This window comes from Mus pahari, chromosome 5 (genome assembly GCF_900095145.1).
Source record: "Mus pahari chromosome 5, PAHARI_EIJ_v1.1, whole genome shotgun sequence".
Taxonomy (NCBI): Eukaryota; Metazoa; Chordata; class Mammalia; order Rodentia; family Muridae; genus Mus; species Mus pahari.
This window is the reverse complement of record NC_034594.1, coordinates 36,143,749-36,171,384: the sequence shown is the minus strand read 5'-3', so window position 1 is coordinate 36,171,384 and position 27,636 is coordinate 36,143,749. Positions and strand designations below refer to the sequence as shown.

At 42.2% G+C, this 27,636-nt stretch overlaps 1 protein-coding gene across 5 annotated transcripts in view; it reads left to right on the top strand.

Annotated features, from left to right (window-relative positions):
- Satb2 (SATB homeobox 2) overlaps positions 1 to 4,497 on the top strand; it is a 179,284-nt gene extending 174,787 nt beyond the window's left edge. For all 5 annotated transcript variants that reach the window (XM_021197607.2, XM_029538578.1, XM_021197606.2 and 2 more), the window contains one exon: positions 1,325 to 4,497. In XM_021197607.2, the coding sequence (XP_021053266.1) occupies positions 1,325 to 1,786 (462 nt within the window). In that variant the 3' untranslated portion in view covers positions 1,787 to 4,497. The remainder of the gene's footprint in view (positions 1 to 1,324) is intronic.
- Positions 4,498 to 27,636: the final 23,139 nt, after the last annotated feature.

Here is a 27,636-nt window from a genome sequence, read left to right as displayed (position 1 = left end):
GACCTCACAGGTCTCATCAGGGATGGCACTGCCTGCCTTTTAATTCTATGACACGCAGCTGCCGGTCAACCTCCAGTGCTGGCCAAGTCTCCCCACTGGGTCACATTCTCCATTCCAGTCTTCATAGAGTTAGTGCGTTCATATTAGATTGGCAGTCATTTCATGCAGTGGTTATGGTGGTGGGTGAGGCTCAGCGTAAAGTTACCCGCTTAGGGTTTTCTTTTATGAATGTGTAGCATAGGTAGCGATAAAAAGAGGGATTCTCACAAAAAATAAATAAAAGGAGAAAATTTAAATTTTAACAGCTAGCTCAGTGTAAAGTTGCCCACTTAGGATTTTCTTTTATGAATGTGTAGCATAGGGAGAGATAAAAAGAGGGATACTTACAAAAAAAAAGAAAAGGAGAAATATTTAAATTTTAACAGCTAGCTAGTAAACCTTGCAATTAAAAATTAAAAAAATAGAAATGTGGAAGTATGTTCAAAACAGAGGGTTAATTAGTTTATAGGGATATTAAAATGCCTATCTAAATGCGGTTAAAGCAGTCAATTAAAATTTAAAACATACAGAAGTTATATCTTTAAATTGCTTGAAAATTTTACATATATTACTTAAAATAATCATATTTAAAGAACAAAATCAGAACTAAAAGAAGATAAAGAACTTTTTAAAAATTTGACAAAGGGTAAGTTATCCAGTTTAAAGCACTGTCCACTTCTCTATCCCCCGAGGGGCCGTGAGACTCTGCTTCCTATGACCTCAGGCTTAACCACTCAGTGCCCCACAATCTCAGTGCTGGGTTAGTTTACACAGTTCTTTCCTTCTTTCCTCCCCCTTTCCTTTCCTTTCCTTTCCTTTCCTGTCCTGAACTGTCCTGTCCTGTCCTGTCCTGTTCCCATCCCTTTCCCTTTTCCTTTCTTCCTTCCTTCCTTCCTTTCTTTCTTTCTTTCTTTCTTTCTTTCTTTCTTTCTTTCTTTCTTTCTTTCTTTCTTTTGTTGTTTTTGAAACAAAGTCTTGCTAATACAGTCTAGGCAGGGATTAAATTACAGTGTAGCTCAATGAATTCTAATTCATGGAAATCTTCCTGCCTCTGCCTCCTACATGCTGGAAGTATAAGTGTGTACCACCTCACCCAGCCCAGATGACTCTCCTGAATCACATGTTTCATAGTTGAGAATCTAAATCTTCAGAAATGATTTCAGCTTTCCCAAGATTTGACTTTATCTAAGTGGGGTCTGAGGGAGATAATACATGTCGAAAAGTTCTGGTGGCCTTGCAAATGTAATCTCAGTCACACTAATTTCCTCCCCCTTCTGATTCTCAGGTCCTTCATCGACAACAGTCCCAACCAACTAAGGAGAGCTCCCCTCCCAGAGAAGAAGCACCCCCACCACCTCCTCCAACAGAAGACAGCTGTGCCAAAAAGCCTCGGTCTCGCACAAAGATCTCTTTGGAAGCCCTGGGCATCCTTCAAAGCTTCATCCATGATGTAGGCCTCTATCCTGACCAGGAAGCCATCCACACACTCTCAGCCCAGCTGGATCTCCCCAAACACACCATCATTAAGTTCTTCCAGAACCAGAGGTACCATGTGAAGCATCATGGGAAGCTGAAGGAGCACCTGGGCTCCGCGGTGGACGTGGCAGAGTATAAGGATGAGGAGCTGCTGACCGAGTCCGAGGAGAACGACAGCGAGGAAGGCTCGGAGGAGATGTACAAGGTGGAGGCGGAGGAGGAGAATGCGGAGAAGAGCAAGGCTGCACCGGCCGAAACCGACCAGAGATAATGTGAACTCCGCAGGCAGAGCAATAGATGGGTCCAAGGACTTTCGGTTTTAGTTTCTTTCAAGTTCCTCTCGGCTTTGTTTTATTTTGTTTTGGTTTTGTCTGTTTTATTTTTCTTACCCTTAATGGCATTCCTCTGTTGCACAGGATAGCCTGTAGACTGAGTAGCTCAGAGTTTCTGAATCAGACGTCACCTTGGCAAAGACACTAAGTGTTAAACTTTTACAATTGACATAGTAATTCTAGTCACGGAAGACCCTGCCATCATTCTTAGACTTATGGAAGAGATACCAGGCAAATTCCAGGATGAGAAGACCCACGAAATAAATGAAGGAAGCTGCAAGTGTGTATATGTATATGTACATATCTCTATATTTACATATATATATTAAAATTGCATGGGACAGAGAACTTTACAATCCGAAGGACTAGACTGTGAAACGAGTTCTTAAGGAAAAGACTTGTTTATGTATAAAAACTAATACCACTTCACAGTGAGTCACTTTGACTTTTTGAGAAACTGCAGCCTGCTCTCAGGGCGGGATAACTATTTTTGAATTCCTATTTATTTTGTGTGTTTGTCCCTGATTTTTTTTTTTTTTAATTCTATGGCTTCCTATCTGGCAGCTTTTAATGGGTAATTTTTGAGGTATGTATTTAACAAAATAACACTGCCAAAAAGATGCGAGACAGGAGGAAAGAAGAGAGTAAAGTGGGAGAAAATCAGGGCATGTCAGAAAACCAACATAAGACCAATTCCTCCCGAGGACATAATGCACACCTTAAGACAAGGACTCAGCGTCGTGACCCTCCACACTCCATCCCCAAGCGTGCCAGCACTGTATCGAGCAGATGCCTTCTGTGGAATCCCGAGCCAAGTTCAGTGCAGAGGAAACTTGACGGTTAGCGCAGTCTCAATGAGTGACGTTTTGACGTTGGACCTATGGAATCCATGCTATGAGCCACATTTTGTTGTGAAGTTTATTTACTTGCTTGTGGCTTCAAATCTTAAAATTATTAAGCCTGCTCATTTAATATTGTTAGGATGTTACCATTTCCTTTCCTTTTTTTTTTTCTGGATTTCTTTTGTTTTTGTTTTGTTTTGTTTTAAATAGAACATAGTTTAATGTAATGTTAGGTTAGAGAAAGAAGTTTCTGCCCGGTTAGAGGGGCTCCTGCTCAGATAACTCCACCCGGCCCTGTCCCCGAGTGTTCCTACTCCTCTTCCATTTAGACTTCCTTTTCTTCACAAATCCCCTTCACTTTAGCCAGACCTCTGCAGACCCTAAGCTCACAAGTCTCCACCCTTCCCCTGCCAAGGCAGCCCTGGCAGGAACCTGGTTTGGAATCACGCACCTCCAGGCAATAAAGTAAGTGAAGCGATTTCAGCAGAGTCACCTACTCATCGGAAAAGGAAATAATTGTCCCAGTGCCCCACATAGCGCTTACCTTACGTAAAGCAGAACTAATGCCAACGGGCTGTTTTGTGGAACAAGCGTTAAAGCTGCAATCTACCACAGTTTGCCAAATCTCCTCCAGTTTCCTATTGGAAACAGTAGCATTACCTTCCAGTTCCAGTGACAGCGATTGCAAGAGGAGACCTTCCCTTCCTTCCGGACAGGCCTCCAGAACCCACTCCAGGCTTGAGATGGCCACTCAGCAGTCCCACACAGTTGGATTTTACTTTCTTTTGTTTTATTTTTGAGTTGTATCCTCATGCAACCTTGTCAAAGACCTCATGCAATATCACTTTGAAATTTATTTTCTGTTTACTACACAAACATTGTAATATAACTGTTAATACTATTTATATATTTGAAAGGTATAAGAGGTACGAGTTTAAAAAAAAAAAAAAAACCTCTATGTGTAGATATTAACTCAGAACTTACACTGTACAGGGAGAAGACACGTTGCAATACAAGCTAACTCTAGCTGCTTAGTAACCTCTGGAGTTTTCAAAGGGACATTTTCCTGTACTTTTTCAAATAATGATGTTTAAAACAGTTACCCTTGACATGAGTGTCATGCAGCTTTGCAAAAGGATGGCTGCTTGCAGTTGAGGCCTGGGCCCGCCCTTCCCCTTTCTGTAGATGCTGCAGCTTTAATCCGAGAATCCACAGTTGCTGCTTCCTGATCTCCGAGTTACTCTTTCCAAATCGTCTTCTGACGCTGTTGCTGAAGTCACTCTGTACACATCCTAGACACCGATTTTTTGCCAAGCTCTTACAGGTGGTTCATCGATCGATGGCATCCGCATTTGGTATCTTTTACACTTCAACCAAAAATTTATTAGGTATTTTTCAATGCTAAGTCTTGCCTTTTATTTTTTAATTTCACTGCCAAGTTTGCAGTGGTTCTAAGTGAATCTGTGGGCATTTTAGCCTGTGGTCTTGCCAGATCTTTGCGAATTACAATGCATATATGTCTATTTATTCAATATCTGTCATATAATATCTATTTGGAAGAAGAAACTTTCTCTTGTAGTGCCTCTTGACAAAGCACAATTTCCCGCCTTTTTTTTGTGAAATGAAGAAAAAAACAAATTGTGTTTTATTGCAGTATCAATAATGTGAATAAGGATTAACATATTGTAAATGTTCCTTTTTCCATGTAAATCAACTATCTTTGTTATCACTAAGTGATAATTTTTAACTTATGTGCATTGTTAGGCTGTTAGAATTTTTTGGTTGTTAAATAAAACGCATTCAATAAATCTGACTTTGTTTGTCAAGTGGTTTACTGGGCAATAGTTCCCCTTTCCCACGTTAAGTCTTCAAGTGGAATAAGACCTGGAGAATCTAAGAAAAATATTTTAGAAGACTGTGGTACCCGCAGTTACAGACATCTCTGTTCTGTTCAGTGTGTGGATTCCATTGCACATGTGAACTGTGTGTGTGTGTCTCAGCATATCTGAACACACACATGTGAACTGTGTGTGTGTCTCTCAGCATATCTGAACACACATGTGAACTGTGTGTGTATCTCTCAGCATATCTGAACACACACATGTGAACTGTGTGTGTGTCTCTCAGCGTATCTGAACACACACGTGAACTGTGTGTGTGTCTCTCAACACTTCTGAACACACTCATGTGAACTGTGTGTGTGTGTCTCAGCATTTCTGAACACACTCATGCTCACATGCTGTCGTGGGCAACCTGGAGAATGATTTAGCCACTGTCTTGTTGTATATGAAAAAAATTCAAATGTATAAAGATATATTTATGGGCTCACTTCTTTATTTTTCTAGTGAATATTTTCTGTTTATAATTAAAAAACCACAAATGACTGCGTGTCAGGAAACTTTTGGAGCACATATGTCCATGGTTAATGGACATAATAAAAGTCTTTTATATTTAGAGCCTGGGTACCATAATGTGTGCTTAGAGGAATGCCGGAAGGATTGATGTATCTGAGAAATGTGCGAAAATGATTTTTTAGAAAGTGCTTACGATGGAAAAGATTACTCCAAAGACTAAAGTTAATAAAGAAAGAGCAAGTGTTTAGCTACAGAGAATGTAAATTAAAAGATGATCTTGGTTTTTAGATACTGTTGATTTTTCCTGCCTTTTTCCGTATCTCTCTGCTTTGGTGGGTGTGGAGATTAATTTTATTTTTCCTTTCTCCATGATGGAGCCCACATGTCAGGTAACTCTGTCTTAAGAACAGATAGTTAAAACTGGAGGTTTACAGAAGTGCAGACAGCTAAGTTTTCTGAGGGCAACCAAGAACCCAACTTGGGGGTGACCCATATTCTCAGTGCAAATGTAAATGAGCTCTACTGCTGCTAGCTGCTTTTCTTTTCAAGAAAATTCAAAGAAACTTCTGGACTACCAGAAGAGCCACCACTTTGTGGGGTGGACTATAATTATAAGAGAAAATATGTGGCATTATCTAGAGTGATTCTGAAAGACTTAGCTGCATACATAAGGGAAAGGGGCAGGAGAATACTGACTGTCTTAGTTAGGGTTTTACTGCTGTGAACAGACACCATGACCAAGGAAAGACATAAAAACAACATTTAATTGGGGCTGGCTTACAGGTTCAGAGATTCAGTCCATTATCATCAAGGTGGAAGCATGGCAATATCCAGGCAGGCATGGCGCAGGCAGAGCTGAGAGTTTTACATCTTCATCCAAAGGCTGCTAGTGGAAGACTGACTTCCAGGCAACTAGGGTGAGGGTCTTAAGCCCACACCCACAGTGACACACCTATTCCAACCAGGTCACACCTATTTTAACAATGCCACACCTCCAGATGGTGCCACTCTCTGGTCCAAGAATATACAAACCATCACACTGACTAAGACATTGTCCCCCAGATAAATGGCATGGCTTAGGTAAGTTGGCTTCACAAAGCTGTCAGAGTTCCCTGACCTCTCCATCCAAAGTTCCATTCCCCCAGCATCCATTGTTCTGTGTTCTATCTTTATGGCCCATGATAACTGTTAGAGCTCTGGCTGTCACTTCTACCTCCCACAGACATGGAGACAGAGTAATAAACAATTTCATACATCTTTGAGATTTCTTTTACAAGCTCTGTGTCTGAATACATGGGGCAGAAGTGTTTCTAGCTGTGCCATTAGCTCCAGTCGAAGGAGAGTGGGTTTTGGGAGTCAGCTTATAACTGCTGCCCCAGTAGATATCCAAAAAGGATGCTGGAAATAATAGATAAGGAAAAAAAGGAAGAGGCATATTTTCCCCACAAATCCTCTCTGGATCATTTATTTTCCTCCTGCTCCACCCTACATTCATTATCCCCATTCTTGGGTCCATCCAGTCTCAGCATCATGGAGTTTGTCCAGAATGTTTTTGTCAATGTGTTGCAAATCCTGAGGTCGCACAGCTCCCAGGGCTTCCCACCGTCCTGGATACCATGGCATGCTGAAGTTCTAATATTAAGTGTGTTCTTTTTGATCCCCAAACTTTGCAGCTGCATTCCAGTGAGTTACCTAGCCCTAGGACAGTGCCTCCTCGTATGTGGTCAACAACAACAAAAAGCGATGCTTTGGGTCTGGGGAGGGAAGAAGGCTCATGTGGTTGATAAAAAGACTGGGGATATAAAGTCTACATGAAGCCCTGATTTTGATCTCAACATCACATAAACTGGGTATGGTGGGCCAGGCCTATGATCCCAGCACTCAGGTGGTAGCTACTAGATTATCAAGAGATCTCTTCCTACATCATGAGTTTGAGGCTAGCCTAAGCTACAAAAAGAAAAGAAAAAAAAAGGAAGGAAGAGAAAGAGAAAGAAATATATTTTAAAACAGGCTATTCAAAATAAGAGAAAGCATACTGCCCAACAGTAAAGAGGAATACACACACACACACACACACACACATACACACACACACACACACACACACACACACACATACACACACACATGCACACACATAACAACAAAAAAAGTGGCTGTGAATTTGAAAAAGCAAAGCAAGGAGAGGTGTATGAAATTCTTTGGAGGGAGAAAAGAGAAGGTGAAAATTATATAATCTCAAAAATAAAGAAGATAATTAGAAGATGAAGAAAGGCTGAGGAGGAGGAGGAGGAGGAGGAGGAGGAGGAGAAGGAGGGAGTCACAGAAGATCAAGAAGAGTCTAGCTTAATAGGAATGTTACCAGGTCTTTCTACTTTTGTGTCCCACAGTGGCTTATTTTTAGGGAGGTGACTAAACTCCTGATTCCAATGTGGGTTTTTTTTTTCCCTAGCATTTAGAGAATTATTCAAAACATATATGTTTGGACCCCTAAATTTTTAAAAAAAAAAAGTTCTAAGTCTTTTCAAAAGGTGAAATTAAGAAAACTGTGGGGTGAGGTTGATAAATTTTGTTGTGAGTTAAAGCTCTTCCCCCACTGCCCCTCCTTACATTTCCGTGGTGTGTCTAATATACTCTACAGCAAAGCTCATGAGCTGCCTAGGCATGGAGACACATGTCTGTAAAACCAGCTCTCAAGAGGGCAATGAAAGAAGATGTTGCAAGTTCAAGGTCAGTTCTTGTCTACCCAGTGAGACCTTGTCAAAGGAAAAGAAAAAGAAACAAAGCTATTTCTAAAATGAGGCACCTTCCTAGCTCCTAGCACACGGGAAGGTTACTCCCCCTCTTCCTCCAGCTTTCTCCTAGGTTGTCCACTGCGCAGTCAGAGCCAGCCCTGAATGGCTAGTTCACATCTGTCAGGTTGATGTTTGTAAGGCAAAGCCCTGAAGACTTACGGGGATTTGGAACCAAATATAGCTGGTTTGCAAGGGTGGCACCATCATCCCAGGTCACGTAACACTGACTGGGTCTCTAACCTACCATCCTCATCTAAAGCCAAGGGAAAGGCTGAGACTGGAGTTCAGCCACTACCAAATCAAAGTCAGGGGTAATGAGCCAAACTGGTAGTGCTGTGGATGGTCCAGTGTTTGTGAAGATATTTTGAAACCTCAGAGGCTTATAAAAATACCTCACGCTGTAAATCATAACTTGCCAAATACTACTCCATCATACATTCTAAGTTATTTGGTTTACGAATTCACAGGAACTCCAATGAAAACAAAGTGAAAAATATAATTTTGTGTAGTCATGACATTTAGCTAAGAACTGATGATGGGGATACTGTGATCAACTCAGAGAATCTGTGAGGATCTACTGAGCACACGTAGTGGCCTCAGTTCTTAACACAGAAACAAAACATTTCTCAATCCATCCAAATTAATTACTGTAAGCCAGATATGGTGGTTTTATACCTATGATCCCAACTCTCAGAAGAAAGGCAGGATAACTAGAAGTTTGAAGTCAGTAACCTTCAAGCCAACCTGAACTATAGACAACCTAGTGTAAAATTAGTGTAAAAGGTTTTTGTTTTCTGTAACATTATATGGCTATAATTCAAGAAGCTCTGTGAATGACTAAATACAGTGGTTCATGTCTATGGATCCTATTAGAAATGAGCATATAAGACAAAATATGTTATGGTGGTCAGGGTGTGCAACAGGTGTTTCTTATTCAAGAATGAAATAAAGGTGCACACAGATGGTAAAGATGGTAAAGTAGCAAGGAAACTATATTCAAAACAATGCAAGAAATATACTGTTAAGAGTTCAAGAGTAAATACTCAAGGCCCCTGTTGTTGTCTGAGACTTTCTTTTTATTGGTACTTAAGAAGTCTAACTGCTAAACTGTATAGCATACGCGGTTTTCTTGTTTGGTCAGCCAGCTTGGATTATGTAACCATTTGTTCATTGCACATGCCCTTCCCCATAATGCATGTGATTTTAATCAAATGTATTCCCATCTATGTGTAAGGTGGTGTGGTACCTAATCTTAGTTGTCAAGTTGACACATCTGGTAAGAGGAACCCTCAATCTAGGGATTGTCTCCACTAGATTGGCTTGTGGGCTTGTTTGTGGAGGATTTTCTTGATTGCTGGTTGATATAGAAGGGTCTAGCCCACTGTGAGTGGTACCATCCCTAGGCAAGTGGGCCAGGGATGTCTAAGAAGAGTGGTTGAACGTAAGCCTGGAATCAAGCCATTGAAGCAGCATTCCTCTGTGGTTTGTCCTTGAGTTCCTGCCTCTACGTTCCTGGCATGAGTTCCTATCTTGGCTTCCCTCAGTGCTGAACTATACCCTCAGGGTGATGCATCCTCAGGGTGACAGTCAAGGCTGTTTTGCTGATGCAGATATAATGAGAGATGGGTAGTTTGAAGCGGTGAAAAGTCAGCCTTCCCAAGAAGTAAATAACAGAACTAGGAAGTCATGTCAGGACTACATGACATCAAAGCTTCCATCTTCTCGCTAGTATCACAGTACCTCTGTTTTTGTGTCCTAGAATGACTAGACTGTGTGACAGAGCATCAGGGTACTGGGCACTGTGAGTTGTCATTGCACTTATGTGAGAGGATCATTGAACATCTCTTTAACACACTTTCATAATTTTGTCTGCCTGGCATTTCTTTTTTTTTTTTTTTTTTTTTTTTTGAAGAGGAAAAAAGTTACTATGTTAAACAATAACAACAAAAACAAATCATGCTCTGCTGGTGTGACTATCCCTAGAGGGTAGCTACTTTGGTGACTTTAAAAGCAACAAAACAAAACAAAAGAATGAAAACTTTCCTATTAAGAAATAAGTACAAAATTATTCTATTAATATTACCGGAAATAGTACAAAGCAATAACGAACGGAAGAGGAAGCTGTGATTTCATAACTATCCATCAATAAGTCTAATCCTATGGCCACTCAGAACAGCACAGCCTAACGGCACCCTGAGAGATTTGATAGCAGCTTTGGCTGAACAGTTCTAAGAACCCACATTGAAACAAGAAGTAAGGAAACATATTTTAAAGTCATTCCTCTCTCAAGCTGATTGTGGGAAAATGCAGTGGGCTGTCCTCCTGTGTCTTTTCAAGTTTGCAGCTTGATCTACTAACATCTCAGATTTCTACTTTTCCCATCCATAAAACCAGACTAGCTATTTATATATATCTGAAGTTCTCAGCATCAAATAAAGTAACTCTGTTGAGATATCTAGAATATTCCTTTCCTTTCTCCCTTCTCTTTCAAGGAGAAAAGGGGCGGGAGTATCCAAATGCTCTAACTGCCTTAGTAATCCAGGTGAGTTTTAGAGTTAGGGTAAGATGGTTAGGTTATTTTTAATGTGATTTAAAACATTTGTGCCCAGCTTCTGCCCAGAAACCTAGTCGCAGGGATGCCGCATCCATATTTCCTCCTCTGTCCTCCTCCTTCCTCTCCCTTCCATCCCTTTCTTCTCTCCCCTCTTTGCTCTTTCTTGCTGTCAAGAGGCATATGATTTTCCTTCTTAATTAAAAACAAAAGTGAATGTAACATCTTGGCAGTCTTTTGAAATCTGCCAAATGGGCGTTTAGACACTAACAGCCCTGCAGCTGCTGGCTCAGCTCTCGCTGTCTCAGGCATATTCCCTCTTCTCTCCAGCCTGAAATCCTCTGTGTGTCCCTCCGTCCCTTCCTTCTTTGCGCCAGACCAGACTCCCTTTCTGCACAACACTGTGACAGTCCATGAACTCGCATACTTCTCTAGCTGGCAGATTCAAATTTTTTAAGCCAGGAACAGTTAAGTCTGTTTGCCTCCTCAGCATTCCTACTTGAGTGCTAAATTTGTTTTTTGTTTATTTGCTTGTTTGTTTGTTTTTGGTTTGGTTTGGGTTTTTTTTTTTTTTGTATTTGTATTTATATATTTTTTTCTTGGATATTTTCTTTATTTACATTTCGAATGTTTTCCCCTTTCCTGGTCTCCCCTTCAGAACCCCCCTATCCTATGCCCCCTCCCCCTGCCTCTATGAGGGTGCTCCAACCCACCCACCCTCATCCTACTGCCCTGTCATTCCCCTACACTGGGGCATCGAATACTCTTGGGCCTAAGGACCTCTCCACCCACTGATGTCCAACAAGGCCATCTTCTGTCACATATGTGGTCAGTGCTATGGGTCGCTCCATGTGTATTCTTTGGTTGGTGTCCAGTCCCTGGGAGCTCTGGGGGTTCTGGCCTGTTGACACTGTTGTGCCCTCCATACGGCTGCAAACCCCCTCAGCTCCTTCAGTCCCTTCTCCAACTCCTCCATCGAGGACCCATGATTTCAGTCCATGGTTGGTTACAAGCTTCCTCTGTATTTGTCAGGCTCTGACAGAGCCTCTCAGTAGACAGCCATATCAGGCTCCTTTCAGCAAGCACTTGCCAGCATCCACAATAACGTCTGGGTTTGATGACTGTATATGGGATGGAACCCTAGGTGGGGCAGCCTCTGGATGGCCTTTCCTTCAGTCTCTGTTCCACACTTTGTCTCCATATTTCCTCCTGTGAGGATTTTGTTCACCCTTCTAAAAAGCACTGAAGCATCTACATTTTGGTCTTCCTTCTTCTTAGGAGTCATATGATCTGTGAATTGAATCTTGGGTATTCTGAACTTTTGGGCTAATATCCACTTTCCAGTGAGTACATATCATGTTTGTTCCTTTGTGACTGAGTCACCTCACTCAGGATGATATTCACAAGTTCCATCCATTTGCCTGCAAATTTCATGAAGTCATTGTTTTTAATGACTCCATTGTGTAAATGTACCGCATTTTCTGTATCCATTCCTCTGTTGAGGGACATCTTGGTTGCTTCCAGCTTTGGCTATTTTAAATAAGGCTGCTATGAACATAGTGGAGTTTGTGTCCTTATTATATGTTGGAGCATCTTCTGGGCATATTCCCAGAAGTGGAATTGCTGGGTCCTCAAGTAATACTATGCCCAGTTTTCTGAGGAACCGCCAGACTGATTTCCAGAGTGGTTGTACAAGCTTGCAATCCCACCAGCAATGGAGGAGTGTTCCTCTTTCTCAACATCCTCGAAAGCATCTGCTGTCACCTGAGTTTTTTATCTTAGCCAGTCTGACTGGTGTGAGGTGGAATCTCAGGGTTGGTTTAATTTGCATTTCCCTGATGACTAAGGATGTTGAACATTTCTTTAGGTATTTCTGAGCCCTTCGAGTTTCCTCAGTTGAGAATTCTCTGTTTAGCTCTGTTCCCCATTTTTTAATAGGGTTATTTGGTTTTTCTGGAGTCTACCTTCTTGAGTACTTTGCATATATTGAATATTAGCCCTTTATCAGATGTAGACTTGGTAAAGATCTTTTCTCAGACTGTTGGTTGCCATTCTGTCCTATTGACAATGTCCTTTGCCTTACAGAAATTTGGCAATTTTATGAGGTCCCATTTGTCAATTCTTGATCTTAGAGCCTAAGTCATTGGTGTTCTGTTCAGGAACTTTTTCCATGTGCCCATGTGTCTGAGACGTTCCCCCACTTTCTTTTCTAAGTTTAATGCCTTCCTTCCTCTCTTGTTTGAGTGGCAGGAGTGCCTAATGCCCCTCCCACTTTTGCCCTGCCAAACCTTTTGGGCTGAACAGGGTACTTACATGGGAGCCTTGGCTGACCTCCTTTTGGTCCTTTCCCTCATGCTCCCTGGCTCCAGTGCACTGGCCTCTCTGCAGTCTGGAATGTGTTCCAGCCTCTACTTGCCTCCTCTTTTCTCTAAAGAATTCTCCTTTCCCTGACAGCCACTCACTGTTTCTCTCTAGTGTGACCAAAGGCAGCTTCCACATGATAACCTCTCTGACTGAGGCAGGATAGAACAACAGAGATTAGGGAGACTTGGCAATGGGAGGGTGCCCCCCAACAGACAGACAGACAGACAGACAGACAGAGACACACACACACACACACACACACACACACACACACACACACACACACTTCTGAGTTTGGTTGAAGTCTGTCACCAACTGAGAGTCAAGAATTCCAGCAAGTGCAATGGAGGGCTATGTCTGGGTCCAAGGTCCTACTGCAGCTAGCACTGGTGTCTCTGCTGTCTATGGCCCATGTTACCACCAAAGCCACATTCATGTCCATGATCTGGGCTGCTGCCTGAGGTCACACTGATGACTGAGGTCCAGGCTGCCTCTGTGTGCTTTGTCTGAGTCGACGGTTAGTCATACTGCAGCCGGGAGGGGGCAAAGAATTCATGGTCTGAGCTGTTACAAGAAACCATGTAGAAGACCACATCCTTTTTCTTTACGTGTGTGCATGTGTGTGTGTGTGTGTGTGTGTGTGTGTGTGTGTCACATGCATATGTATGTGAGTGGGCTTGGAGGCTAGAAGACAGTGTCAGAAGTTAGATGTGGTTGTAAGCTGCCTGATGTGGACACTGGGAAGAGCAGCAAGTGCTTTTAACAGCTGGGCCATCTCTCTAGCCAACCAAATTTTAAAAATAAGGAAATATTTGTTAAAATTTATGGTATTTGACTTTGAAAAGCATATATAGTATTTGCTAATATAAGAATCAAACAATACTAAAATACAAGGAAAAGTAACCTAGATTCCCAGTTGATGAGGAGGCATGTATCCTTCCTGTAACTGCAAGGATGCCTGTGCCTGCCAGTTGCAACTTGGGATAGCTTTAGAAAATCCTGAGTCCAGACTTCTGTATCCTATGAGAGTGAAACAGGACTGATAGTAAGTAAACCATTTCCATCAATTATTCTGGGTTCACTTGGCCAATATTACACATTTTTAGTGGCAGCACAACCATGCACATAATCTAGGACAGTGATCCTCAACTTTCCAATGCTGTGACCTGTGAGGCATTGGGCTATGCAAAGACAGTCTGGTCTCCAGTCGATCTGAGGTCTGAACCCCGACACCTGATGGTGATAATTCACCTACATGGCACGGTAGGCGTTCCCTCATGCTCCTGGAACTCTGGCTCCTGTCAAAGTTACTGCCCCCCTCAGCCCCCACAAGAGAAGCATGGTTAGTAGGCAATGTCCCAAGCTTCTGACCTTCAGGCTAGATTCCTCCCCAGTTACCTAGCAACAGTAAAGATAGCAGCATACCATAAGAGGGGCTGCTTGACCCCTCCTCACTCTCTCCCTCTTGCTCTTACTCCCCTTACTCCCCTCTCTCCTCTCACTCTCTTCCTCTCTCTCCCTCTTACTCTTACTTTCTCTCTAGCCTTTCTTCTCTCTCTCTCTCCCTTTTCCCCTTCTCTCCTCTTAGCCATGGCCGGTCTCTCTCTCTTTTCTACCTTCTCTCTCTTTCCCCCTGCCTTTCTATAATAAAGCTCTAAAGCCATAGACTATCTCCTGGACTCAAGGACGGCTGCACTTACTCTCGCCTGCATGGGAACCTCTCTCCCTATGCCCTCTCTCCCATAACCCCTGGGCTATAGGATGTCATCCTGGGGCCCCTGGTATCGGGGGCTGCCCTTTGTCCACCCCGTGTTGCCTGAGGTCAGTGGCTTAGATGCCCACCTGGCGCCCAGTGGAAAGTGTTCGGCAGCCCTCCCGAGTCTGCCTGCCCAGAGCATAGGAGGAACTCTGGCCGGATGGATGCGGGCTATCCTCCCTTCCCCCTCTTCCCCTGTCCCCTTTAGTTCCCACAGTGACCCTTCAATATAGTTCCTCATGTTCTAGTGATCACCAAAATTATTCCCCCATGAAATTATTTTTGTTGTTACTTCATAACTGTAATTTTGCTTCTGCAATAAACCACAATGTAAATATCTGTGTTTTCCAATGGTCTTTGGTGAGCCTTGTGAAAGGGTTGTAGTGACTCACAAGTTGAGAAACACTGATCTAGGAGAAACCATGTTATAACCAATTCCACTGTGGGCAAGCATTGGGTTTGGGCTGTGAAGGGCCACTAAAACATACAAGAACATTCTGTACATTAGACATAAGTTAAAGGTGCCTCTGTTTTGGAAGCTTCCACAATGAGAGAGTCAATCAATAGGGTGTTAAATAGTTACATGTGCATGATCACACAATTCTGAAGTTCCCTGTGAGAATAGCCTTGAGTCTCAGGTCAGTGGCAACAAAAAGATCTACTTTCCTGGCAATGAGGAAACATGCAGTCTCCAACCCACTCAAGAACAAGGGCATGTGTGCCAAGCCCCAGCTACAGCAATGTCTCCCAACTACCTGCCTTCTGGGGAAATCTACTCTGTAAAGACAGTCCACAGCAGTCATTGCCAGATATTGGGACGTCACAGACCAATAAGAGCCTGACTTGGAAGCCAAGGGAGAATACTCAATTTCATATTGGCAAATAAACATTCAAATAACAATGCAAAATGGGAAGCTACTATTTGGTCTAAAAAAACTATTGCAACAAGGTTACCCTCTCAGTGTAGGAGGAACATAGTCTTACAACTGTAAATGTTAAGTGGAAATTTTTAATCAATTTGCTGTAAATGCACATGTCTCCATTTTATCTTTTTCTTCCTGTTAGGGAGCAGTAGAAAGGGTGGACACCCAGAGTTGACTACAGATGACACATGGGAACTGCTATTTTGAGGATTCGGCGGAATATTTACTGTCCCAGAAGCTCCGTCCTTTGAGACAGCCACCAGAGGCTCCACACTTAACCCCAAATTAATTCAAGCTTGTCAGCAAGAAAGCACTGCCACACATTTCTTGCCAGTGAATTTGCTGTTGAATTGTGGGTACAGCTGTTACCTACAAAAGCTTTCAGTGGCTCCTGGGTGAAATTCCACACAAGAAATTTCTATTAGTTATAAAAAAAAAAAAAAAATAAATGTGTGAGAAAGGTATGCTGGTGCACATTCATACATACATGCACACACATACATTCACACACATACATTCACACACACACATAGTCACACATGCACTCACAGACACCCACACATACTCACGTACACACTCACACACTCACATCATACATACTCACAGACACTCACATACACATGCTCACACACATTCATACACACACATGCACTCATATACACACACTCACTCATACACACCTCCTACCCTACACACACTCACATACACTCACACATACCCCAAATACTCATGCATACTCACACTGACACACACTCACACATACTCACACACTGCATACACCCTCACCCTCACATACACTCACATATACCACACACACTCACACATTCACACATACACACATACATACACATGTTCATACATACACACACACTCACACTGACACATACTCACACCCTACACACACCCTCACACTCACATACACTCATATATACCACACACATACACAGTCACACATTCACACATACACACATACACACATTCATGCATACACACATATTCACACTGACACACTCACACACACATACACACACTCACACACACATACATGCACGTACACATACACACATACACTCTCACACATAAAGGGTGGAAGGCAGAGGTCATTGCCGGGTGTCTTAGTCAGGGCTTCTATTCCTGCACAAACATCATGACCAAGAAGCAAGTTGGGGAGGAAAGGGTTTATTCAGCTTATATTTCCACATTGCTGTTCATCACCAAAGGAAATCAGGTCTGGAACTCAAGCAGGTCAGGAAGCAGGAGCTGAGGCAGAGACCATGAGGGGATGTTACTTACTGGCTTGCTTCCCCTGGCTTGTTCAGCTTGCTTTCTTATAGAACCCAGGACTACCAGCCCAAGGGTGGCACCACCCACAATGGGCCCTCTCACCCCTGATCACTAATGGAAAAAGTGCCTTACAGCTGAATCTCATAGAGGCATTTCCTCATTTTCTGTGATAACTCCAGCTTGTGTCAAGTTGACACACAAAACCAGCCAGTACACTGGGTATTTTTTTTTCTATTTCTCTCCACTTTATTTTTTGACACAAAGTCTCTCACTGAACTTGAAGCTCACTGATATGGCAAGACCAGGGGGCCAACAAGCTCTAAGGATCCTCCAATATCTAACCCCTAACCGTAGCATTACACATGTTACTGGCTTCTTAGATGAGTTCTGAACAACAGTCTTTAAACTGAGTTATCTCCCTGACCTGAAAGCAAATAAAAGTCACTGTTTCTCCTTGGAATGGGCATGCTACATCTAGAGTTGGCACATTTTGTTATTAGGAAGTTCATGATTTATGCTCAGCAGCAATTACTGAGCTAATTCTGTATTTCTAAATTGGAAAAAGGTGACAAAATCAAGTTACCCAGAAAGCTAAAATTGGATTTTTATTAGCATACAATTGTAAAATTAAGTCTAGTAAGTTTTCCCCATAGACAGATCCATCTTTCTGGAATATCAAAGGGCTCCCTGAGGTTCATATCCGGGCCATCTCATATGACTGTGCAGGTTGCTATGGTCCCTATAAAGATGCAAGCAAAGGCTCAGTTAAGCTGCGTGCTCCGGTGGGATCTGCTTCTGTTCAAAGGAAAGGACCTTGGCTGCAGATGTTCCCTCCTTAGCTTAGAGGAAGGCTAAACATCCACTCAGTTGGGGATGCATTTAGCACACCGACTTACTGGGCTATAGCTTAGTAATACTGTCCACTGCAGAATATTGGCTATGTTCCCCCCTAATCCCAGGACCCCTAGGAGCAGGACATCACCGCCTCTGGCCAGCATCACGAGTGTTTAACTACCCTGGACAAAGATCACAGTCAAAATTCAAAATACTGATTCTATTGAATGTATATTAGCATGTACCATCGTAATTAAAAAAAAAAAAAAAGAGCCCCTATGTATTGTACTCATGTGAGAACAGGCCAGCAGATGACTCTGCCCATCTTCTGACACAAACCTATTTGAATGTATCTCATGTCTCCTCTTGCCCCTCTTTTGTCCCAGTGTCACCTGAGTCCCACAGTCTGTGAGTTGGGAGCTCTCTTAGGCTATTCTGAGCCTTTCCTGGGTAGTGTGTCCCAGCTCTACATCTGCTGCAGTAGACTTTTGGGCAACATGGAACCAAATCGTCAGCTCATTCCTCCATCTAGGCTTTAGCGGAGAGGCCAAGATAGAAAACAAGAAATATGAAAAGCAATGAAATTGTTAGTCAGAACTTTTGACTGACTGATGCCTCCAATTTCCCCCCAACATGCCAGATGTACAGCTTTTTACTGTACATAGTTACATATGTGTCCTTTGCATAAAGGCGCTCTGGCTAAACCTCAATCCCTAACTATTATATATTCTGAATAAAAGCGAAACATCTCAGCATTTGCAAAAATTCAAGATTTATCAACATATTGAGCTTTTCCTAAGTCATGAATTCTTGATTTGTACTCCCAGTGCTCTTACATATTCATAGCCCCCTTTAGCCAAAGATCTTCAATATTCATTTACTATGGAGTGGTAAGTATATATTATTCAACTCCATTTACCAATGGGTAAACTGATGCCCAACGAAAGGCCTCATCAGAGGAGCTGAATAAAGAGCAAGATGCTCATAGCCCCTCAAAGAGAGCTCGCTCCAGCTGTCTCCCTCCAGAGAGAAAGGCCCATCGCCTGCCTGTCATTCTCACTTCCCAAGTATTAGGAGAGCTGGGGTGCTTCCTTCTGGACTTAGGGGAATGTTTTGAGTAGCATTTCCCCTTAAAGTGCATGGAAAAGAACAACCCAGGCAAATAAAAGAGTAGCCTCCTCCAAACTGCTTCAAACTCACGATGTTAAAGTTAATGGACTCCATTAGTTTCTCCTAAACATGAAGGCAGGCAGAGAGAGAGCAGCGTTCATTTGCTCCAATAACCAATTAATGCCATTGATTGGGCTGGAGCAGCTCCCTCCCCCATCCCCACCCCCGTTTCTATTAGAGAAACAGAGGTCAATTGTCTTAATACCTTCCCTAGACACAGCTCATTCTGTTCTTTTGTAGTCTTTATGTTACTAAATGCTGTTTGAAGAGGAGTTTAAACAGAAGAAAACTCAGATTTCTAGTTAGACCTAGAGAATAAGGGATAGAACCAGAGAGGCTCGTGAGTAACAACCTGCCTTTGTCAGACGCAGAGAAATGCCAAGCCTGGGCCACTTTGCATCTGTGTAACGTGGATTAAACATACTTCTGTATGAGGATTGTATTTTACTGTAAAGTTAAACACTGTTTTGAAGTTTTAGGTATGACGCCAAGTGTCAGTGCTGTTAGCTAAATTGGCAGCATACAGCTAGCGGTTAGAAGGCTAAATCTGTGTTGATCTCACTGCCTGCACATAGCAAAGCCCATTTCTCAGAACTTCAACTACAAAAAAAATAAAAATAAAAATAAAAAAAAGACTGTTTCGTCAAAGTATTGTTCTTTCGAAACAGAGATGTGATTTTGTTTTTATCACTTTATTGTTGGTATTGTTGCTTTAATTAATGCATGTGTGAGGTGTGTGTGTGTGGGGGGGGACAGGTACATATGGTGTGTGTATGATCAGAAGCCAGAGGGCAATCTCAAACTTACTCTCAGGAATCCTTGCTATGGTTGAGATGAGGTCTGTCTTTGGCCTAGAATTCACCAGTGAGCCTGACTGGCTGAGCAATGAGTCCTAGGAATCCGCTTCTCTAGCTAGGATTACAGATGCACACCATGACCTGTCATATATATAATTTCATGTGCATTAGTGTTTTGCCTGCATGTGCCTGTGCAAGGGTGTCAGAGCCCTTGGAACTGGAGTTACAGACAGTTGTGAGCTGCCATGTGGGTGCTGGGAATTGAAGCTGGGTTCCCTGGAAGAACAGCCAGTGCCGTTAACCACGGAGCCATAAAGCTGTCTTTTTAAAATCTGGGTTCTGGGTTTCTGAACTCAGGACCTCTCACTTGCAGAGCAAGTGTTTTATCCCATACCCCCAGACCCTTTCAGTTCTTGTTTTAAAAAATGAACTTTTAAGCGCATTATTAAAATTGAACTCATAATAATGTAGAACAGAGCTGTCCATTATATTTTTCTGACACAATAAAAGTATTTTATATCCATGCTGTTCAGCATGGTAATCACTCACTTGTGCAAAACCAGAACAAAGAAAAAAATGATAAATAAGCATATTTTTCATGTACAAATGTCCCTTGCTACTCATCAAATATTATTATTAGGTCATTGTTTTTGAAAATTAGTTTCAGTTCCTTTTGTTGTTCGCTGGGAAGAACTCTGATTGTCAAGTGGACAGGGCCACAGAACAGGGTTTTTTTAAAGTGACAAGAGAAAAGTGTGAAAGCCAGAGTCATACAACATGGAGTAGAATAAATATTATTTTCTTCTGAACTCTGTTAATTTTCAATATTTCATTGCAAAACCATGGTTAGAGACCAAGGCACATCTTTCACTCTTCTCATCTTCTGCATCAGAGGATAACTGCATTTTCAGAACACCCAAGCTTGTACAGCAAGAGTTGTTTCTGTCAGGTAGCTGGGCACAGCAGTAATACAACAATCAGTCAGTCTCCATGCAAACAGCTCTTTAGAGGTTTTGTTTGTTTGTTTGTTTGTTTTTGCTTGCAGCTGTGATGGCAAAACCTGAGCTGCATCGGAGACCTTAGGATGTTGGTGAAGTTAAGGAATTCCCCAGGGCATAAGCAAGGGTAATGGACTTAGCCAACTCCATGCCATCTGCAGCTGCCAGAGCCACCAGCACCAGCTGAAGCCCACATGATGACACCCCATGTCCCAGAAGTTATTGCTGTGTGTCCTTGCTTTGGCTCAGCCCTTTCTTGCTATGCATCTATCCATCCTTACTGGGGTGAGGATGTTTACTCTGTGCCGTTGATTGAGTCTTATAACTTGGGAGTATATAACTCTCCTTCTGAGTTTATGTAGACAAATGATTTATCTTGCATCTTAGAGAAAACTTTGAAATGAGAATTGTGAGGAAAGTTGAAACCATTAGACTTTGGGGACTCTTGGAGATGGCCTAGATGGGCTTGGTCATAAGAATCTGGGGGCCAGGATCCAAGTGCTGAAAGCTGAATATTAAATCCCCCAGAGGCTCAAGTGGCAAGCACTGGGTCCTAGATGTCATTTATGAAGGTCCTGAAAACATTGACAGGTGGGGCCAATTTCGGTGAAGTAGATCACTGGAGGTGTGCCTTGGAAAGTCATTTTGGCTTCCACCCTACTCTCCTTATGTCCTGGCTATGATGAGGTGAGGGGTATCTCCCATCATGCACTACGTTCTTATGATACCCATGAGTCTAGGCAACTAGAGTGAACCCTCTGATGCTGTGAGCAGAGGAGGTCTTTCTCTTTCAAGATGTTCCTTCGGTTATTTTAGTTCTGCTGCATAAAAGTAACTAATTACAGTATATTCCTGAAATTTTGCCTGAATTCAATTTCCTTTAGACTAAATAATTTAAGATTTGTTCTTGTTCAAAGAAATAATAAGAGTAAATTATATGAGTATGTACATAATACGTCTACACATAGCTGAGGATAAGCTTAAAGTCCTTAGCCTCCTGCCTCTACCTCCCAAGTGGTAAGAGTACAAGCATATGTCAGCACATCCTGTATCTGTGGTGCTAGGATTCAAACCCAGGGCTTTGCGAATGACGCACTAGTACCCACTGAGCTGCATATGTGCATATTAATGACAAGATGTCAGATATAACAAGTTTACAGTATGTGAGAAATTTTGGTATCCATACTTAACTTTAAAGTATAGAGTTTCAGTGACTATCTTTGTAGAGATAGGTGGTATATACATTATGTAACCAAAGTGAATCTGAGGGACAGTCTATTTATAGAGCTGGAGTTAGCATCAAGGCAACCAGCCAGAGGCACCCTGAACTCAGAAGGCCAGCAAAGTGGGTAGCCATCTCCATAAACCAGGAAGGGTCACATGGAGAAGAGGAAGAAGCACATGCCACAAGGTCAGGCAGAAGGATAAATCTGCATTCTCCATGTTCTAATCTGCCTAGTGCACCAGAAGCCAGAGTACAAAAGGACCGGTCGAGGTAAACGACATGATCATGTCTCTGGATGCAGAGCAGGCCCATAAAGGGCAAGGAATAAATCTGAGTAGCAAACAGGGAATAACCAAGCTGCACACAGGCCTCATACATTATCCTTAACCAAAAACTCAAATCACATGTTCATGTACATTTTGGAAATCACAAACTGACTCTTATTCACTGGGTGTATGGGTTTTCATCATTGGGTTCACTTGGAAAATTTTATGCAAAATTAAGTCAGTCTTAGAATGTCTAGTCAGTTATGCACATATAAGGAAAGTTGAACGTTGGAGTCTAATTATTTATATGGAACACAGACAAGAATTTTGCCCTAAAGTTGTACTGTGTGTGATATGAGTATTAACCACACGAAAAGCAATTATTTTCACATGTTGCAATATATCAAGATAACAACAGTTTTCTGTCTTATGTCTCTGGCTCATGCGCATACACTCTCTCTATTCAGAAGAACCAGATGGTTGAAATGAAGATAATTCTCACAGTAATTGGTGGTTTCTTATACGATCTTATTGGGGGATAAGGGAATATCTAATTTGTTTATGGAGGTTTGTGTTACTCTACACTGCCATCCTTCTCAGCTGGTAGTAAAGAAGTATTTTTAAAAATTAATAAGGATTGTCCCTTGTCAGGAACTTCTGTAGATGCTAGGTAAAAGGGAAGGGGTCATGCATCATGCTCAGAAGCCTTTTACAATTTGAGCTAGTAAACAAAAATTTGCCCTGAAAACATGGCAAGCCTCTTGATTTATCTATCTCTGCTCTTATTTTGCCAGAGTTTCCTTTAGAAATCATTGTTCTAAATATTCCCAAGCATGTCCCCTCAGTATCACAAACATAGAGCTGATTTATTTAGAATATGATGACTAAGTCCTGTTTGCCAAGGCCACAGGATACAAGATCCTCAGCCATTTATCCCTCTGTGCATTCTGCTTATCCATCTTTGTATTTTTACACACAGCATTGATGGTGTAGAGATGTGATTTGGTCATCTTACATATATCTAGCAAATGCTACTCCCTTAAAAAAGTTTATTGCAGAATATTTTATTACAATGTGAACATCGAGATTGTATTGTCTACTGGAAAAATGAGTTTCTAGTTGTGATGTGGCTCAATCCTTTGCACACACCTTTAATTCCTCTGGATGAAATGTAGGCATGCCTTTAATCTCAAACAATGAAGATAAAGTTAGTTTGTAGAATTAAACACCCCTGTTAGAAAGTGATATCTAATTGAGTAGAAGACAAAGTGATGAATCAGAGAAAGAATTGACTGAATAGGGTGCACCCAACTCTCACTAGAACAGAATAAAAAGAGGCTACATAAGAAAGAGCAAGGCAGAGAAGAAGAAGAAGAAGAAGAAGAAGAAGAAGAAGAAGAAGAAGAAGAAGAAGAAGAAGAAGAAGAAGAAGAAGAAGAAGAAGAAGAAGAAGAAGAAGAAGAAAGGAGGCTGTTTTATTGTAAGAGTTTTACAAAGACAGGTTAAAAAGAGAACAAACTAGACATGGGTGAAGACAGAACAAGCCAGAGAATGAGAATGAACCAGAAGATTGGAACAGTTTGCTAGAGCTGGTTTGAGGCCAAGCAGAGAAGCTGAGAGAAGTCAGGTTAGCATGGAGAGGAATTTTGAGCCAGGAAGTTGAGTGAACCAGCCAGCCAGAGTTCAGGATTTCCTAGAAATGTGAGCTTATTCGGCAGTTAGTCTCAGTGGCTGAAAACAATCTAAGTCTAGATAAGATTGTATGGAGGCTAGACGCTTCCGGCACTAGGTTAACAGATGGATGCAATAAGCCTCTGAGGTGACAATTACTTCAGGCGAGTAAAAGTAACTTTTACAAATCTTAGCCATCACTGATATTAAAAATTATTATTGATTTACCTTATTTGTATTTGAATGTAAATGAGTCTACAAGTATTACATCCATTGCATCGACAAAGAATTACTTGAGGTGATAATCATAGGTACTGAAGTCACAGAATACTGCAAGGTGTGTAGAATGAGCCAGGGACCAGAATAGATTCCATACTCTGGCCACTGAGGTCAGAAAATAGAAATAAAAACTGAGGGCTTTTCTCAATGCAATGCTCATTCCATGCCTTGACCATTCATCAGAACCTGCTCTGAGCAGCTTCTGTCACACTTAGCGTTTAGTGGTGTTATAACTAAACTACTACATATATCCACATGAGAAATTAAGGGATGTAGTTTTACAATTAATACACTGCCAGCTCCATGTTTGCTGATTTTTGTATCTGTAGCTCAGAGCTGGCCATGATGGCAGCATTCATGGGACAAAAATTGGCAAATTCGCCGGGCGTGGTGGTGCACGCCTTTAATCCCAGCACTTGGGAGGCAGAGGCAGGTGGATTTCTGAGTTCGAGGCCAGCCTGGTCTATAGAGTGAGCTCCAGGACAGCCAGGGCTATACAGAGAAACCCTGTCTCGAAAACAAACAAACAAACAAAAAAATTGGCAAATTCTACAAAGCAGTTCCTATCCCCTCCACCTTATTTTGGGAAGTGCCAGTTGTTAAATGCCCGTTACACTACTGGCTGGACATTGATCTTTTTCTGTTAGTACAAAAGTGAGATATTAGGTATTAAATTGAACCTATATTGTCAGAAACCTATGCTGGGTGCATGATTTCAGGGCAGTGAAATGCAAAGAATGGGAAATTGATTTTTAGCCCCTAATGAACTCTAATGAACAACAACACCAGAATACTGATCTCCTGATGTAAATTGATTCCCCAGAAAGGGTTGTGTAAATCAATGGGAGAGGTACTGATGGACAGGTCTCTCTCTCTCTCTCTCTCTCTCTCTCTCTCTCTCTCTCTCTCTCTCTCTCTCTCCTCTCTCTTCCATTCAATGGTGGTTCTTGAATACTTTAACCTGCCTTTAGCCCACCAACCACCAGAGGTAGTGGTAAAGAAAGGATATGGGGGAAGTGGACCTATTTAGGAATGTTCTGGAAATCAGCAGTTAAGTTCACAAGTTAGCAGAGGTAGCTCAATCTACTCAATATCAGTTTACAGATACAGCAATAGTCCAGTTCACTAGAGTAGGGATAGCAGTATGGATCAACAATGGTGACTGGTGACAATACCTATCAGAGACAGCCAGGCCTCAGGCTCAACACAAGTCAGCAGGAGGGATCCAGAGGAAGGTCAAAAGAAATTCTCAGCTGTACCTCTCTCAGGGAAGCCAAGGTCAACAAAGACGATGGTGAGACCCACAAGCGTTACACAGTTAGCTCTATAAACAAGCCAACCTCAACCCCTGCCACTGTCCGTTGAGCCCTATTTATACTCTTCAAACATCCCATGTCCTTCACGTGTCTTGCCTCAACACAGGTCTCGCTTCAGCATTTGCGTCTGTCTCAGCTGACATCACTGCTAATCAGCAGTGATGGGATAAGAAGCAGAAGGGATAAGAAACTGCAGCATACCACCAGGTTTTTGATGCCTTTTTCTCTGTAGAGTCCAGACAAATACAGCTCAACTACACAATGTAAGATGGACCAATATACATGTATCATTAACAACACACCCTTTATCACGTGCCTTTTCTTGTTCTTGCTTTAACAGAACATCCTCTCTCCTACGCCTGCCTCAGCAAAAACGTTCCTTCACAAGTCTGCCTTAGCCTTTCACACCTGTATCCACTTGAATGAAACGTTCCTTCACATGTTTCCCCCAACAAAACACCATCCAACCAACTTTCCAAAAACCCTTAAGTTTCCACTTTACTGGAGTCTCCAAGAATATTCACTTCTCTGTGACTCCCACAAAAACAACTCTCAGAAACCACATGACATCCACAGGGAGAAAAGCCAGAAAAGCAAGAGAGTAAAACTATTAGACTCCAGCCTGGGGTAACAATTTCAGGGGAAGCTCCACACTGTTCCAGCTTTCATTGTGCCTCTCCTGGAAGTAGGTATCTTCTCCTTGCTCATGGAGGAAGTAATTTGGCGTAGTCAGCCAGAGAGACTGAGACCTTTAATTGGATGTTGCTCTGAATTAGTTACCTTGTATGTTTTTAATGGCATTCTATCACTTCTGTCCCAGTCTCTGACCTCACTCTTGGAAAGGCAGAATCCTTGAGAAACACCAACAGACTGTGTTTATGCACACACATGCACACATACATACATGTGTGTGCATTTCCTTCCTTGGCATCTAGATTCCTCCCTTCAACTTTTGTGTTCACAACCTGGGTGAGATCAGGAGGCAAGCTCTGAAACATAAGTCAGGGCTGTGGGACATCAGTCAGGGCTGTGGGACATCAGTCAGGGATATGGAATAGCCTAGGGAACAAATGGGCCCATGGTGTGGATTCAGGAAGTCTTTGGATCCAAAGCAATGGGTTCTTCAAAGCCATTCACTCAAGAGATGTGAGTAGGGGAGACAGATGCAATCCCAGGGGAGCAGAGGCAGGGTCTGTTGAAGGAGTACGGGCTGAAGATTAGAGTCCTCTATTAGGCCTAGAGTCTCTCTGCACTTCAGCCTCAAACATACAAATGGAAGTAATAGCCTTTGCCTACATTATAGTTTTTTGTTGTGTGTTTGTGATAATTGGTTGGGAATACATGTAAAATACATGTGCAGTGAATGGCAATTGTAAGTATCTTGGTTGCTGTTTGATAGGCGAGGCATGTTGCACATTCTATAAAAGTCTAAGTTATCTTTTGTTTCTTTTTTAACTGTCTTGTGGATTAAGAAGCGTACCCTGGTTTGGTGGCAAAGGCCCACAATCTACTCAGGGTGCTGAGGCAACTGAAGATCATCTTGAGCAATTTAACGAGATCTTGTCTTAAAACAGTTGAAGAAGGTAGGCCAACAGGTAGAATGTTTGTCACCAAGCACAAAGCAACCTAGGTTCAAAATGCAAGGCTACCAAAAAATGAACAAAAGGCACCCCCCCACACATCAACCAAAAAGTGCTCAGAGCTATAGAACTCAAAAATTATCAGACCAAGCTTCTCAATAAAACCAAAGCTAAACATACTATATATCAGGTACTTGTCTTAGTTTCATCAGAGAACTGAGGTTGCAAATCATTAGCTCTGAGACCTGGAAAAAGAAAATACTGAGAATCATGGCTGAGATGAGCTTACCAGGAGCAGGAGCCAGTGAAGCCAATAACTAGGAGGAAACTCTTAGTAATAATTGACAAGTTTCTGGAGGCTGAGGACATATTTGAGAGGAGATTGACTTGGGTGGGAGGGGGTGGGAAGTTGAGAGAGAGTGGGAAAGTGGGGAGAGTGGGAAAGGTGGAGGGATGGAGAGGGAGGAGGGTGGGAGGTTAGGAGGGAGTGGGAAGGGAAGGTGGGCAGAGTGAGAAGGCGTAGGGGGAGGGGAGGGGTGGGAGTAGGAAGATTTTGTGATGTTTACTTTTAGAAGCGCTTCTAGGTCCTCAAACAGAAATGGGGAGAGTAATTTCCTTCAGCTTCTGAGAAGAAAGTGGCAATTCAATCTTGAAACATTCCCAGAATAGTCTCCAAAACCAGGGCCTGCCCCTCATGGCGGTCAGCGAAGCTCCATCGGAGATGGGAACAGCTTGGATTTCAATCTGTGTTTTGGTTATTGACTCAAAACTTAATTTGATTGCA